The 15,056-nt window shown below is 47.7% G+C and overlaps 1 protein-coding gene across 2 annotated transcripts in view; it reads left to right on the top strand.

The window, feature by feature from the left end:
* GNPAT (glyceronephosphate O-acyltransferase) overlaps positions 1-15,056 on the top strand; it is a 796,967-nt gene that overhangs the window by 179,565 nt on the left and 602,346 nt on the right. For both annotated transcript variants that reach the window (XM_069606907.1, XM_069606908.1), the window contains exons 3-4: positions 2,805-2,981; positions 3,783-3,912. In XM_069606907.1, coding sequence (XP_069463008.1) covers positions 2,805-2,981; positions 3,783-3,912 — 307 coding nt within the window. The remainder of the gene's footprint in view (positions 1-2,804; positions 2,982-3,782; positions 3,913-15,056) is intronic.

The raw sequence follows: 15,056 nt of genomic DNA, 5'->3' as shown, positions 1-15,056 counted from the left end.
AATAACAATAAGTAAACAATAAAAAAAAATGTGCCCAGCAGGTGGCAAGTGAAAGGGTTAAGTGCAGACGTCTGGTGTCAAGTGCAGGTAGTGGGACCGTAGGGCTACAGAAAACAGTCGCCAAGTGCAGGGGTTGTCAGGAACCGACTCGCGTGGGAGTTGATCTGGGTCCGAGAATCGGAGGTGGCCAGGTAACCAGTGCAGTTCCCGTGTCAGCCAGGAAATCAGCAGGGGAGAAGAGGAGAAAAAGCGGACGAGAAGAGAAACTTTTTGAGGTGCTTACGGAACCGAAGATGATTCTCAAGTTTCAGGGAGGCTGTTCCAGAGGGAGGCCCCAGCCGAAGAGAGAGATCTACCACCAGCTCGTTGCTTGGAGAAGCGACTGACCCTGAGGGAATTGGAGGCAGATGAGCGAAGAGTTCGAGAAGGAAGGTATTTAGGAAGAGAGAGTTGAAGGTATTGAGGCCCCAGAAGGCCTTGTGGACGATGCAGAGGGTTTTGAACTTAATCCTCGCTTGTTAAGTCGCGCTACGTTTTTGTGTTTCTGATGTTTTCCTGGTATCTCGATATTGGACTGCTTTACGGATTGCCCTGTTTGTGCCTCCTCTGTTTCCCAACACCAGTCCCCTCCCCTTGTTGAACTTTCCGGTCACCGAACTTTGCTTTATCCCTGACACCGTTTCTGTGAATACCCTTGAAACCATTGCCTCGTCTTTTACCTTGGTTTGCTCCGTGTCTTGACACCGCAACAGGTGTGCCTTTTCCTGGAGGAACACTCGCACTTTTTGCAAGCGTTCTATTTCACCTTCGTCCCTCTGAGTCCCGCTATTGACTCGTGCTACTGAACTATCTACTGATTCCATTTGCCCACTGTTTCTTCACTGTGCCCCAAGGTTTCTTACTCCATCTACCCTATGTACGCTGTGCAGCTGGATTACTTCGTGCACCATATTCCTCTACACTAAGGACAACTGGACGCTCTGCTGATTAACCCCTGTTGTCACCTCTTCCCTCCAGCACTGTTGGACTATTTGAATGGATGCTTTGCTGCTCATGGTGAATTCTTATGGACAGATGTTAGTTGCGCCCTGGTGCCGTTCGGGATAGGTTGTTTGGGACTTCTTCACTGAGGACAATTCTTGGGGACCTGCCCTCAGACTTCTCAGCAGTTTCACCTTACACTGCAGGTAAGAGTTGGGTTGATTGGGGCTTATGGTTGCATTACGTTATCAAGTGCTCCGATTTTTGACCTTGTGACCTTACCTTTTTCCTCCTAGCTCTATTGCTGCTCCTGACTTTTCACTCAAGCGCCTGGCCCGTCAGGCTGGGCTCTTGGGGGGGGGGGGGGGGGGAGGGGGGGAGGGGGAGAGAGGGGGATGATGGGGGGAGTTTTTTTTTGTCATCGGTCAATCATCTACGACTGAACTAACTAGAAGGAAGTGATTAGAGCAGACTCATCACTCTAGTGGTTCACGACACCGGTCAGCAGCTACAAACTCAGCTCTTCCTCATGCGGTCAAGGACCTCTGCTCGCGGTGCATCTGAGGAGAGACTGACCACATTAGTCCCTCTTCCATCTTTAAGCTACTTGTGACTGGATAACTAGACCGTTCGCTTTGGTTTTCTGAGAGGTTGGTTAGGGTTCTGTGTATCTTCTTTGTCACAGCACTTTGAGGGGATGACTCAGTGGAGTTAGTCCTGATCTTCATCGTCCCAGTAGTAATATGACGGTTATAACAGAAATACATAGAGGAAGCTATATGAACAGGGGAAGACAAAGAAGATGAGGAAAGAAAGGTGGGTGAATGTGTTTTGTACCGAGTTGGCTTCTGATGTCCTCCCTGAATCCTAAAGGGGGAATCTCTGCATGAGATCCACCTGCTGAGTATTACTCCCAGGGAGACAATCAGGTAGTGGTGTCACCTGCCTGGCCTCATGGAAAGGGTCTCCCCTTCTGGGACCAGGGACGACGACGACATTAGATTATCACAGGACGTAAACCCACACCATGAGGGGCGGGTGGGAATCGACTCTGGAGCTTTTATGTTCTTGAGGACAAATATAATACATTAGACTTTTCTGCTCCTAGCCAATGTTGATACGCAGCTGTAGGTGATGGTTTAGTTGACACCCTACACATCCGCCCCTGTAAAAAAAAAAAAAGAAATTATGCTTTCAGTATTGAAATGATTTGTGTGCAGTGTACATTTACTGATGGTCTGATCCTGTACTGTCCACTGTGTCAGTAAACCCTAACAGCTGGAAACTGCAATAGGCCATCCCGAGTACATGCATGCAATTCAGATGCTTTGGGATTCCTGGCCAATGCTACCTTTTGAACACAGATTAATAGTATTGTTTGGCAATCCAGCGAACAGCTTAGTGGATTTTAGTGGTCTGCTGTCATCACAATTGTGGTGGTGTTAACAAATGTAATGCTCCGTTTCCTCTGGTGTATCGTTTGATTATTAAACGTTCCTAGTAATTCCTGCAACCACCTTTTTAACTTTGTCATGTTTGTTGGTGGGTTTATGCATGAATGTTCCATAATATACCCTCGTTGGTGCACAACACAGCTCCTAGTGTAATTTGTTTTATGGAGTTGATGCTTCTTAGATCAACACTTGTTATCGTTGTACGCTTTAACTAAGGAGAACATGGTTGCCCATAATTCTTGCAGCACCCTCAATACTTGATAATTGTGGTCCTGCACTGTGTTGTTTTTCCTCTGTAGACTATCAGAGTATTGACACCTAACTATGTCTAGTTGGAAAAAATTCTACCTGTAATTTTCTTTCCTTCAGCTTTCAAAGAACACTGGCGAGTCTTTGGATGTCCTCCAAGAGGAAGCTTCTGAAATCCTGGATGAAATGGGTCACAGTCTGCGACTGGGTGTTGTTCGTCTCTTTGCGCTTAGTTTAAGCAAAATATTCAAAAGGCTTTTCCAGAAAGTATGTGTAAACGAAGAAGGCATTCAGAAAGTAAGTATTCAACAAGAACCGCAGAGAGCTGACTTTATATAATGGAAGACCACTTACATTGAAATAGTGCACTGCTCTTTCAAGTTGTCAAATGTTTCTTTTTTTGAGTGACGGATCACTTTATCATGGCTCTAAAGTTAGTAGTACTAAATATCACAGCACTGATTTCATTTGTGTAAGGAATGTCATCACTGGAGGGTAGCAAGGGTCCACAGAGAGATTTTGGATTGCCCATGGATAGGCGGGAGATAATAAAAGGCCAGTTCTATAAAATATGTTCCCTTTTTGATATTTGTGTTGCATGTAATATGATTTCCTTTGAACTACTGTGGTGTCATTATTTCCAAATGCTTCTCAGAAAGAAATGTACTGGAATGCTCTGTGTGGTGCCTGAGGCAATCCATGGTAGTTTAGGAACACCAGTAGGGATTTCAACCTGTAATATTGTGAGAAGCAATATCCTATGACAATTTTGTTTCCCCCGGTTCGGGTTTTAATCACTGTACTCCCAAAAATAAATATGTGCAATGTCTGTAATGTTCAAAGTCCCTATGCAAATAATTGCAGTGTGCCTGCCTTGTTTTTGTGCAATATTGGTTTTTGAATGTGTTCTTTTTATTGCGAAACTGCACCTCATGCTTTAGAAACATGGACCTCCTAACCACAACTTATTTTTTTAATGAATGCCGCGAAAACTGATGTGTGTATCTTCATGGTCCTCCTGTCTTTAGTGTGACTTTTCGTCTGTTGCTTGCTGGGTTTTTCTTTGTACCAATTATACAACTTTTTCTTTATTCCTAGTTGACCAGAGCAATTCAAGAGCATCCAGTTGTTCTGCTGCCGAGTCACAGAAGTTATATTGACTTTCTGATGCTGTCCTATATCTTTTACACATATGACTTACCTCTGCCCGTCATTGCTGCAGGAATGGGCAAGTTTTTTTTTCCACCATTCATCGACACCTACTAACTTTTATTTGTATGCCCTCTCTCTCGGGTATTGTAACTCTACTCCTTATTGTTGTGTTCTGCTTTTGCTGACATTAGATATCATTCTACATGAGCGTCAGAATTGCTCTTCTGTGATTTGTTCAGGATTTTAAGAGGGAAGGGAATAGCCCACTTTTGAAGGGCATGTGGCAAAACCTTACTTTTGTAGGGCATACAGATACTTTTGGAGATCAAACCCACCAAATTTAGCACTATTGAACGTGTTTGGACATAGTATACATTCAAAGGCCACAGTGCTGCACCGTGAATGGGAGTCCTAGGTAGATCACTGGTTCAGTTGGATGTTTTCTGAAACGTAAGGTCTCTATGTGCCTTGGGCTGCACTGTATGCTCCATCAAAACAGAGTTTTACTTGGAAGCACTACAGTCTGCCTGAGATGCTTTATCGTTGGAACAATATTTAAGGACTGACTCAACTCTTATTACTTCCTCCATGTCTAATCTATCCCATCCTATTTACCTTGGTAAGTAAGACCCAGTATTACAGTGTTTGCTAAAGATGTGAGTTGACACCCATCAATTTGCATATCCGTCTGGTCCGTCCAACGAGGCAAGCAAAGGCAATTCTCCTCTGGCCAAGAGTATCAACAGCAACCTCAAACAGTTGTTTTTGTCTTGTTGGGCATAATCAGTGAAGTGCAATTAAGGTATAGTATCCAGGCAAATGGCCGTTTCCCTTTTGGTAAGGTGCACTGAATTAAACCATGATTTTAGACCTGCTTGATACCACCCAAAGAAAGTATTTTTTTTGTTTTGGTTCTGCTCGATCTCCATAGAGGGACTTGCGTTGAGCTAGAATTAAAAAGGCTTTAGAGATCGGTATCGGACATTGTTATGCTGAAGCAGTTAAACCTATCTTATTATATGTATTCTGTTCCAAGATTGTGAATCTCTTGGGTAAACTAGTCATGAGCATGGTTAGGTCCCAGACCCTCAGAGCCCTGTTTGATAAGTGGGCAACTGTCAAGATGGGGAAAGAGCCACTCATGTCTTATAAGTGTTATATGATATCTGATCTAAACCCCCTTTTTCTCCCCCCCCTTCCAACAGCCTTGTGGAATATACAATCTATTTACAGCAAAGGCTACTAAGTTCTTGAACTTTTTTCAGCTTAACCTGCAGTTTCTCTGTCTTAACTGAAACATTAATCTTCTCATTCTTCGGTTGTTGCTGCTCTCACTTCTAGTACCCATCGCTCTCCTATCACACAATGTCAAGCGTGGTGGGTTCTTCCAAAAATCTATATCCATGCTTTTTATTTTGTGACTAGACACGTAATGTGTGAAGTCAAAACATTGGAATCAAACCAAAGTTACCTTGGGGATTTTAGGATGGATCATTATAATAACAAGTTTGACTAAAAATATGTTACGTGAAATTTCTGACTTTACCACAAATGTGACTTTTAATACTGTCCTTGAGCTTTTAGAGGTTGAACCTGGGGCTTGTATAAAATGGCTGCACTGGGAAGTCAGTTATTTTTCTAGTACATCTCTGATAGGATAAATATTGGACCACAGGTTATGTAATAACCTTATGGTACAATTATTCTCAAAATATCCATGACAATGATGGAGCGCTATCTCCTATATGAGGTATTCCATGGTTGAAAAATGTAGAGATGGTTGGAGTTAATTTTTCTCATTAAAGCTTGGTCTCTGTTGGTACCACTTAGTGTTTATGGTCTGGCAAATAACCAGATGGACACACCATTTTTGTCTGCATAGGTAGTGTCTTGATGGTCCAGTCAGGTAGTCATTGTTAATGTGGATCTATGGTATTTTACTGAATTGCATAATAAAGAATGCAGTTTTACTAAAACAAAAACAAAAATACTGAATTTATATTTGGGGGGTGGGTGTTGTCCCCCTGTTTCCCCATGTTTAAAACCACACTGCTACCCCCTCCCCGCCAGTTTTAACCCCTTACTCCACCTCGACATATATATGTGGTATTTTTCTGTTTTTGTTGAAAATGCATTCTTTATGTTCTATTCGTTAAAATCACCTGTTAATGTCTGATTGAATAAAGCTACAAAAATGTTTTGTGCAGAGTGCTCGTACTCTATCAAGAAAGTAATTACAATAATTTCAATTGGAGGTTAGTTGACTGTGTTACCAAGTAGACTTTCCATCCTGTTAGATGCTTACTGTGCTTTTGGCTTCAACCTTTCTTAAGCACTGAACGAAGATAAAGAAATGTGCGTGTTGAGGGGGGCATGGCTAGAGAGCCATGTAGCAAGACGTGCTTCAGGAGGGCTCCTGCAGATCCGAAAATCATCCGAGCAAAATTATACATTAACAGATCCTGGCCGACTGCAAATTGAAGACATGAGCAGCTGAAATAAGGAAGCACAGCTGGATGCACTTGTGTGTCGATTTGATATGAAGGCTGGGGTACTTTGATCCGGCGGGTGAAATCGCCCGAGAAGAAACGACAAGCCCAAAATGGCGGCCGTGGAAGAACAAAGGCTGCAACAGACAGTACACAGACCCATGCAATGTGGGCATGAACGGAGCTCCGGTTGCCAATGAACCAAGAGAGGGGCTTTGACTACGAGCCGACTAAGGCAGCCGCGTGAGAAACGCTGCCCTGCGAAACGCAGCAACTGGGAAAGTGCGGAAGCTGGTGGCGTGAGCTGGGAAACATTGTAGCCAGATTGGGATGAGCGGATACAGTGGCTATGAAACACTGAAGGTGTGCTCGCTGGAGGCAGCAACAATTAAACAAGAACGTGTCTGGCGTGCCCTGACAGCCGTGCCCATGAGGGTTCAGAGCGGGCACAACTGATAGAGGAAGCTCCTCTTGCGATGTGGAAGGAGTGCGAGCATTGGAAGGAACGTCAGGAAACCCGGAAGACAAGATGCGGTGACACCCCCAGGGTCACAGCCACAAGCCTGCTGTGGCAGCCGAGGGGCCAACGCCAGCCTGCAGAATAATTATCAGCAGCGAAATACGTGCATGAGCGAGGGTTGATGGCCCGCATGGTTTTGAGGTGTGAGCAAGAGACAGCATAATAAAAGACTGTCGGTACGAAGTAACGCATGGCCCTTGAAACGGCAAATATTGGAACAACTGTGTGTGCAAGAGGAGGGCTCGCTCAGTGCTAAACGCCCATTGTGAACAGAACTGCCCCAAAACAAGGACTCGTGTTGAATCAAGATGGTCTAATACAGGCAGGAACAGGGAAGGGCGAACGTAATGTGAAGCGATACGGACGCACATAATCAATGTGCAAGGCAAGTGCTTGGAGCCCTAGCAGATGCTGGACACCACACGACTACACTAAGTAGATTGCTCCTGGCGGTGCAGGAGGCAACACTGACGCGATCCAATGGGCTGTACATAGTGGAATATCCAAAGAACAGTGCACAGTGGCGGGCGCAGTGGATAGATGGCCGACGAGCAAATGTACAAATAAATAACTGAAGAGCCAGGTGAAGTTTGCAGACTCCAACAAGGGAAGTGGTAATATAACAACCCTGGTAAATTGTGGCGCAAGACGGACATAGAGATCTAATGCGAAGATAAGACTGCTGCGGATATACGTGCCTGCTGAGTGGAGCTACCAATGCCTGGAAGGGTGAGCAGCGGTCCTTGCTGGTGTGGAGCGTGATGGGTAGCGGGGACCTAGCGGCGGCGGAGAAGAGGAGGAAGCAGCCTCTTTAGCAGCACATTGGCGCACAGCGTAAGAGACGTGCGCACAGACCAGGACATTGGGGGGGGGGGATTTGCCTGTGACAAAGCGTGGACACAACGGACGTCCCTGACCCATGCTACGGCTGGGATATAAGTATGAGAGCCATGGTGGGAACCAACCACTTGTCCAGAAGCTAAGCAGCCGGCAGAGCGAGGATACACAGAAACAAGCTCAAAGGAACAGAAAACTAAGGTGAGCGAGAGGTCCAGATGCAGGGTGGTCATAAGGCAGAAGGGAGCCAGTGCACAACAAATCTTGTGCCAACACACAGTTGCACACTGGTACTGGGTTGACAAGCGCTATTGAGTCAGCAAAGCATCTGGATGCGAAGCAGGCCTGAGGCTTCGCTTGCAGGGCTGGGAGCCGCTGTACCATGCACACAATAGCAGGGAGCCCAGCGGAAGCAAGGCAGGACTCCTCCCCAATAACACGAACGCAGAGCAGCTAAAGAGTAGCGGCCTTGCTCAATGCCACACTAGCACTGACCACAAGAGGTAGAGCAACAGCAAGAGGAAGCCCCTTGGAACAGAACGAACTGGCCCCAACACGGGAACAGAGACCTGGCGCAGAGCAGTACCAGGCACGGCTGTCGTCACACACGCAAAGATGGCATCCAAGGTGCCTAAAGCCAAATTGAAACAACCAACACTAGAGCAGTTCGCTAAATCATCGCCAGTAGTGGAAGGAGCCAGACCTAAAGGACAGCACACGCAACAGGAAGAAACCACAGCCCACAACGACAAACCGATTTTGGATGCAATAGCGGAACTAAAAGTTTCTTGGGAGAGCAAAATGGGCGCGGCCATCCTGGAATTGAACAACTCACTTGAGTTCAAAATTGATGCAGTAAGTGTTGATGTAAATCTATTACAAGATGTCCGAGCCCTAGCTGAGCGCACATGGAACTTGGAAAAAGAGGTGAAAGCCAACACAAGCACGTGCTCGACCAATGCCAAGGAGATCCACACACTAAAACAACAAGTGCACAACCTCGAGAGCAGAGCTGAAGAAGCAGAAGGGCACGCGTGCAGAAATAACGTACGCATTGTGGGTGTCCCGGAAGGCGAGGAAGGATCAGATCTGACAAATTACATCGAGAACATGTTATTGCAGGAGGTAAGCTGGCAGAGTACTCAGTCAGGGATTTGCAGTGGTAAGAGCGCACAGGGCACTGGCCAGGAAACCGCCACTGGGTGCCCCCCCGTGGACAATCATCACCAAGATATTGAATTATAAAGACAGAGAGAAGATCTTTGAACATTTCCGCAAAGGGGGGCCAAAAAGCAGAGCAACAGCAACCATCACGGCGTATCCGGATTACACCCTCCAGGTGTAGAGACAGCGAATGAACTATGCGGCGGTCAAAAGAAGGCTACGGGAGGCGGACTATAGATACATGCTGCTGTATCCGGCGAGGATGAAAGTGCTGCATAAAAACAAGGCCTTCTTTTTCAACACACCTGAGGATGTGACGGCATGGCTGGATGCAAGGAACTACCCGACAGGGTCAGGAGACCAGGCGGAACGGGTGATGGAGAAGTGAACCGATACCTCTGCAGGGCCATATGAGCAGACATGTTGGCCCTATGAAGATAAGTATGGCACATATATTGACTTTGGGACTAGACTATAATTGAGCATTGTGTCGGAACCCCTGATCTATGATATATATGGACAATAGTTGGCCAGAGTTGAGTAAGTTATGCAGTGCTCATGTATGGGAATGTATTATACATTATAGCTTCAAAGCAGGAACGGAGAATACGTACCTTTACCCCAGTAGGTAGATTAGTTAGGATATTAGTAGTATAGTATCCCCCTGCTGGGTTCTGAGTATCGGCTAAACCACACAAATGGACTAGATGCGGAGTAGCCTGAGATCCAGGGATGGAGCTGGGCAATTGTTTGGGGAGTTGGGGCAATTGGGGACGGGAAGGATGGAGTGTGGGGGGAGTTTGGGGGATTTGCAGTGTTATTGGTTAAGGGACGAGCTTACACACGCGCGCTGGTAATTGGAATGGGAAACCCGGAGGGACAGAGGCAGAGACTGGGACCTGCTAAAATGGGAAACGAGCTTACGCGCCTGCGCACTTGCACCTTATGCAGAAGAGCGAGAGGGGCAGGAAGGAACTGGATACAGCTGGAAAATGGGGTACCTTAAAGTAGTGACATGGAATGTAAGGGGGCTCAATAGTTACTTCAAAAGAAATAAGATAATGATGTACCTAAGGAGGCAAAAGCTAGACATCGCCTTGATACAAGAAACTCCTCTTACAAAAGAAAAACAGGAGGTGATCCAAAAGAAATGGAGGGAACTGTTATTGAAGCGCAATATTCGGCGTCGCCAAGAGGGGTGATCACATGTGTAGCCCCGCATTCCCATTCAAACTATTACAGACCACAATAGATGCAGATGGAAGAATGGTAGCAATAAGAGGGCTGGTAGAGAATAAAGAAATATGTATTATAAACACATACACCCCGAACCAAGCCACGGTGTCGTACATCAGGTCCCTATACACTAAAGTCAATGCATACCTGGGGAGGACGATGATATGGGGAGGGGATTTCAACTGTACACTGGATACAAGGGTAGACAGATCGGATACAAAATGGGATAGACCTGCCCCGGAGGCTGAAGCACTGAGGACACTGCTGTTGGAGCTCCGTTTAGAGGATGTGTGGAGGGTACAGCATCCATGTGATGGACAGTACTCTCATTATTCGGCCCCACAGAAACTACATACAAGGCTAGACTACATGTTTGCCACACAGGAAATTATGGTGGAGATAACAAGCACAGAATACAAAGCGAGGGTCCTATCGGACCACTCACCGTTGGTTCTAATGTGGTAATACCTGCCCCCGAGAGCCAGGATCCCAACATTGAGGCTCAGAGCAGAGGCATTGCAAGATATGGAATTTAGAGAAGACCTGAGGGAGGAGATTATAGATTACTTTGAGAACAAGACTGGTAGCGTAGACTTGGCGGGTACCTTATGGGAAGCATTCATGGTGGTGATAAGGGGAGCAGCAATAGCTAAATCCAAAGGGCTGCAAGAAGGGATATTGAAGGAATTACAAAAAGCAGAGACAAAACTGGAGAAAGTGATGAGTGAAGGGGGGGGACTCCGAGAAGGCAGCTGGAAACATACGTCAACTGCAGCAGGAATGTGTGGGATACTGGGATACGTTGTGCCATCTAAGCTACAAGAAATATACAGAGAGACAGCATGCGGGCGGGGACAAACCGGGAAGAATGCTGGCTTGGTTGTATAAGAATGAGTCACCCAGACCAGTGATCAGAGAGTGGGCACATAGTGGATACTCAGGAAGGAGTAAATAAAGAATTTCTGGAATTCTATAAGAGACAGTATAAGGACGAAGGGGGAGGTGATAGCGTAGAGATAGCGGAAACACTGGAAGACATTGGCTTGTCCAAAATAAGTGCTGAAGAAAGGGAGGGTCTGGAAGCCCCAATCACAATAGAGGAATTAGAGGAAGTGGTGGTGCTGCTGCCCACCGGTAGGACCCCAGGAACTGATGGACTCCCAAGCGACTTCTACAAAAAATATAAGAATGAGGTACTCCCCCGGCTGCTAGCAATGTTGAACGAGGTGTTTGTTAAGACGGATTTATGAACTCTGTCCGGGAGGCGCAGAGGTTCAGAAGGCCAGCCTAGTTTCTTGGAACAGGGTAACCTCTTGACAAGCCAGACCAATCAGGGTAGCGATCGCGGCGGTCAAGACTAGGTCTCAAGAGGGGTGAGGGTGACTGAAAGCCCGCAATGAGCACACAAAGCAAGAACACTTACAAATTACTCCAAACAGGTGTTATATTAAAAATATAGACACATTTATTCCATGGCCTTTGCAACAATGACCGTAGCGGGAAATCACAATAAAACTCAAGTAAACCAACACATACCACACCAATACAATATATATACAAATACAAACGAGTCTAACGTGTTAGACGCACGAAATGTGTAGACCACCTAGAGGGGGAGGAAAACGGGCAGTGCGAATAATAATCAGACCCAGTCCGCCTTCAGAGGCACCTAACTAAAAAGGAAGTCCAAGCCCTACGAAGAGTGGAGCCTTGTGCTCAAAAGTACCTGCACATGCTGGTCCCAACGGGCAAAAAGGGGAGTCTCTTCGAGGGAATCAGGCAGTTCAGTTCGGTGAACAAATGAAGATGAACAGAGCTCTGCGACTCAAGCGCAGCCTCCACTGTGGGCAGAAGCAGAGCGCGAGTACGGAAAGGCGTGCTGTTTGACACAGCGGGGAAAAGCTATGGGCTACTGCAGGAGGGCGACCAGTTCCTAGCTATGCTACTTACCGGTCCCCGATGCAGGCAGACCCAGGCTTCTCCACGTCCGTTTCAGTGCTGGCAGATTCAGATAGGAGCAGGGGACGTCTTGTCGTCGTGTAGATTCCGCAGCAGCAGAAGTTGAGTTAAAGATGTCCCAAACGAAGTGAACCCGCACAGATTGTTATCTCAGCAGGGCAACGATGCAGCAGTGTGTTTTTCAGCCCAGTGCACACTCTCACTTCAGACCTGGGAACGCCAAGTGTACGAAGCGGGTGAGAGTGTCGGGGACTCGGAATACAACACAACCTGACAGCGGTAACAGAGCAAGACTCCTGTGTAGGCTGGTCAGTCCACTGGATGGCCCAGGGACGCTTCTGAAGGCTTACTTGCAGGAGATGGTGAAGATGCCGAGAATAGTTGTTCCCACTATTCCAATGGGTCGAAGTACCAGTACAGGCCTTCTTGTTCGATCCGAGGTAGAAAGGGTTTCACAAAGCGACAGCAGTGCAGAGGAGCAGTCCTTCAGCGGGTCACCAGCGATTCCTCGGTTCAGCCTCGTGGTTGCAGGATACTTGGCTCCTGTATTCCTTTGTTCGTGAGAACTCAGGAGATCGACATGGTAGTGGTGTTTCCAGCCTCCTCTTATCCACGGTTCCCTTTGCGCCAAAACGGAGAGGACCCAATGGGAGATCTGCTCACAAAACACTCACACCATACGTGGACCTATATCGGACCACGGTGGTCCCAGGCATTCATACCACACTAGACTCTCTGGCACCCAGGATGTGTATTGGGACCAGACATCCCAGCCCACATCCTGGAGGCACTGTCATAATCTCTGCTTCCAAAAGATCAGGACTTGCCCGACTCCCTTGGAAGCAGACCCATAACCCCGGTTCCGAGTGCCAGCCAGTCCCAATTGGGACATTTTGGACCCTGTCCTGGCGCCAGTGGCACCAGGCTCATAAAGATGCCCAGTCCCAGCGCTGGAAGCGCCGGGCTCATAATGCTTGGGTGGACTTACCTGCAGCAGACCATGCTGCTTACTTACCTGCCAGTTGAACCCCTGATCCTCTTCTGTTTGGGACTACTTTTCCTGTTGGGTGGGGCAGGAGCCACTCCCTAGGTTCAGAACACTGGAACTCTTCTGGAAAGCAGGAAATCTTTTCTTACCTAGGCGTGGCTGTGGAAGGAGACACCTAAGCACTACAGGAGGCTATTTAAACCACACCCGATGGATGAATCTTGCTTTGTGTTATTCTGCATTCTCTGCAGCAGAACGCTCATCGTGTCTTCTGCTTCTGATCCTGGGCCTAAGGGAACAAAGGCTTACCATCCTGGAATCCAGTCTTCAGCAGCACCTGTAAAGACAAAGAAAGAACAGGTTAGCACTACGGTCTTCAGTGCCAGCGCATCTCTTACCTGGTCCATCAGCTGTCACCAACGCCTCGCGCTGCATTCCGGCATCTGAAAGACAAAGGCTTACCTACTCTTCGCATGCTCCGGAGGTCTTCGCACTGCATTCCGGCATCTGAAAGACAAAAGCTTACCAGCTCTTTGCACGCTCCGGAGGCCTTCGGCGCTGCATCCCGCATCTGAAAGACAAAAGAAGGTGCGTTTAAAGACATTGGGCAACTTTATTACTCACGTGCCATTACTCCTTCCCACGCCGAATCCAGTGGGTATTCCAGCACCCTTCAGCTTCTCTAAAGCTCCGAACTTGTACCTGCAATATAAAAGGGACAGTTAGTGCGCATCGTGAAGCAGGCTACAAGCGCTTACTTACGTGCTTCCAGGCGCTTCTATTCCTCACGCGGGTTCGATCCTCAACTCTCATCAGCCCGCCATCTGCCATCGCCGGAACCCTGCAAAACAAGAGATATCATTACAAAAGACTTTTAAGACATTTGAAGTGCCCAGAACTTACCGTTCGTGCAGTTAACGACGGACAGCAGTCCTCTGAGGTCAAGAGGCCTGCACCCTTATCCAGTGAAGAAACTGGTTACGGCACCCTGCCCCGAGGCAGATGGAGAGCTCGGCGTTCACTTACCTAAGGTGAGGACGTTAACCTTTGGGGTTCTACAGGAGAAGAGAAAGGGAAGAGGAGAGAGGCACCCAATAACCCCAGTTCATTAATCCCATATTTTCTATCTGCAGACATCTTACTCTTCGAGTCAGACATACAGTGCACAGAGGTCCAGCCCAAAGAGCCAACCGTGTGTTACACATCACCTTTGAAGATACGGCATTCACCCAGTCAAGACCGGCGCCTCTGCGGGAATCAGGTGAGCGTTACAGGCACACACAAGGCCTGCAGAAGCCCGCGAAAGCATCTGTGTTTCGCGGGAAAGTACATGCCCAAATAAGGAAGGCCCCGAGTCGGCTCGACCTGGGGAAGGTGAAGGGAGCAAGCCGGTCAGCGGACAGGACAAAGAGGCTCGTGGTCTGGCCATTTTGGGAGCCAGGCCACCATTTTGGGCTAAGCGCGAGGAATGCACTTAAAACGCAAAAAGGAGCTCAAAAACACAAACGATCGCTGCCACCAGTCCCGTCCGTGACTCACTTGCACCGATCATTTACAATCCAAAAAGAGTATCTAGGGCCTGTAGAAGACTAGAGACCCAAGAGAGCAGTGACTTAGCTTACAGTGCCCTCTTGTGTCATGTTGCACGAAAGCTGCAACATGGTAAAGAAACTACGAAAAACAACGCTCCCCGGTACTGACTGTCTTAAGGGCATGTCAGTTTCCCCGTAAGAATGGAGCGAAAGCCCAGAGGAGTGCGGCAGAAGGCTGCACTTCTCTGGCAAAGTCTAGATCATGGTGAAAACAGCAAAAAGTTTAGGGGTTGGGGGCGCTGTTGAGCAGCCAAGGAAAATGGCTGCTTAGCCCACGAGCTCCGTCGCAGTCCACCAGAATCCTTCCCGCATCGGCGCTGATCCGGACCGACGGCTACAGCCGTTGCTGCGATTTTGCTGCGGTGGCCACCCTCTACACCCGCCCGAAATCCTGGGCTGAATCGGTGCCTGGGGACCGCGCGGCCGCCACTGGAG

Source organism: Ambystoma mexicanum, chromosome 4p (genome assembly GCF_040938575.1).
Source record: "Ambystoma mexicanum isolate Mex_15411 chromosome 4p, UKY_AmexF1_1, whole genome shotgun sequence".
Classification (NCBI taxonomy): Eukaryota; Metazoa; Chordata; class Amphibia; order Caudata; family Ambystomatidae; genus Ambystoma; species Ambystoma mexicanum.
The sequence above is the reverse complement of the archived record's forward strand: the minus strand, read 5'-3'. Positions and strand labels throughout refer to the sequence as shown.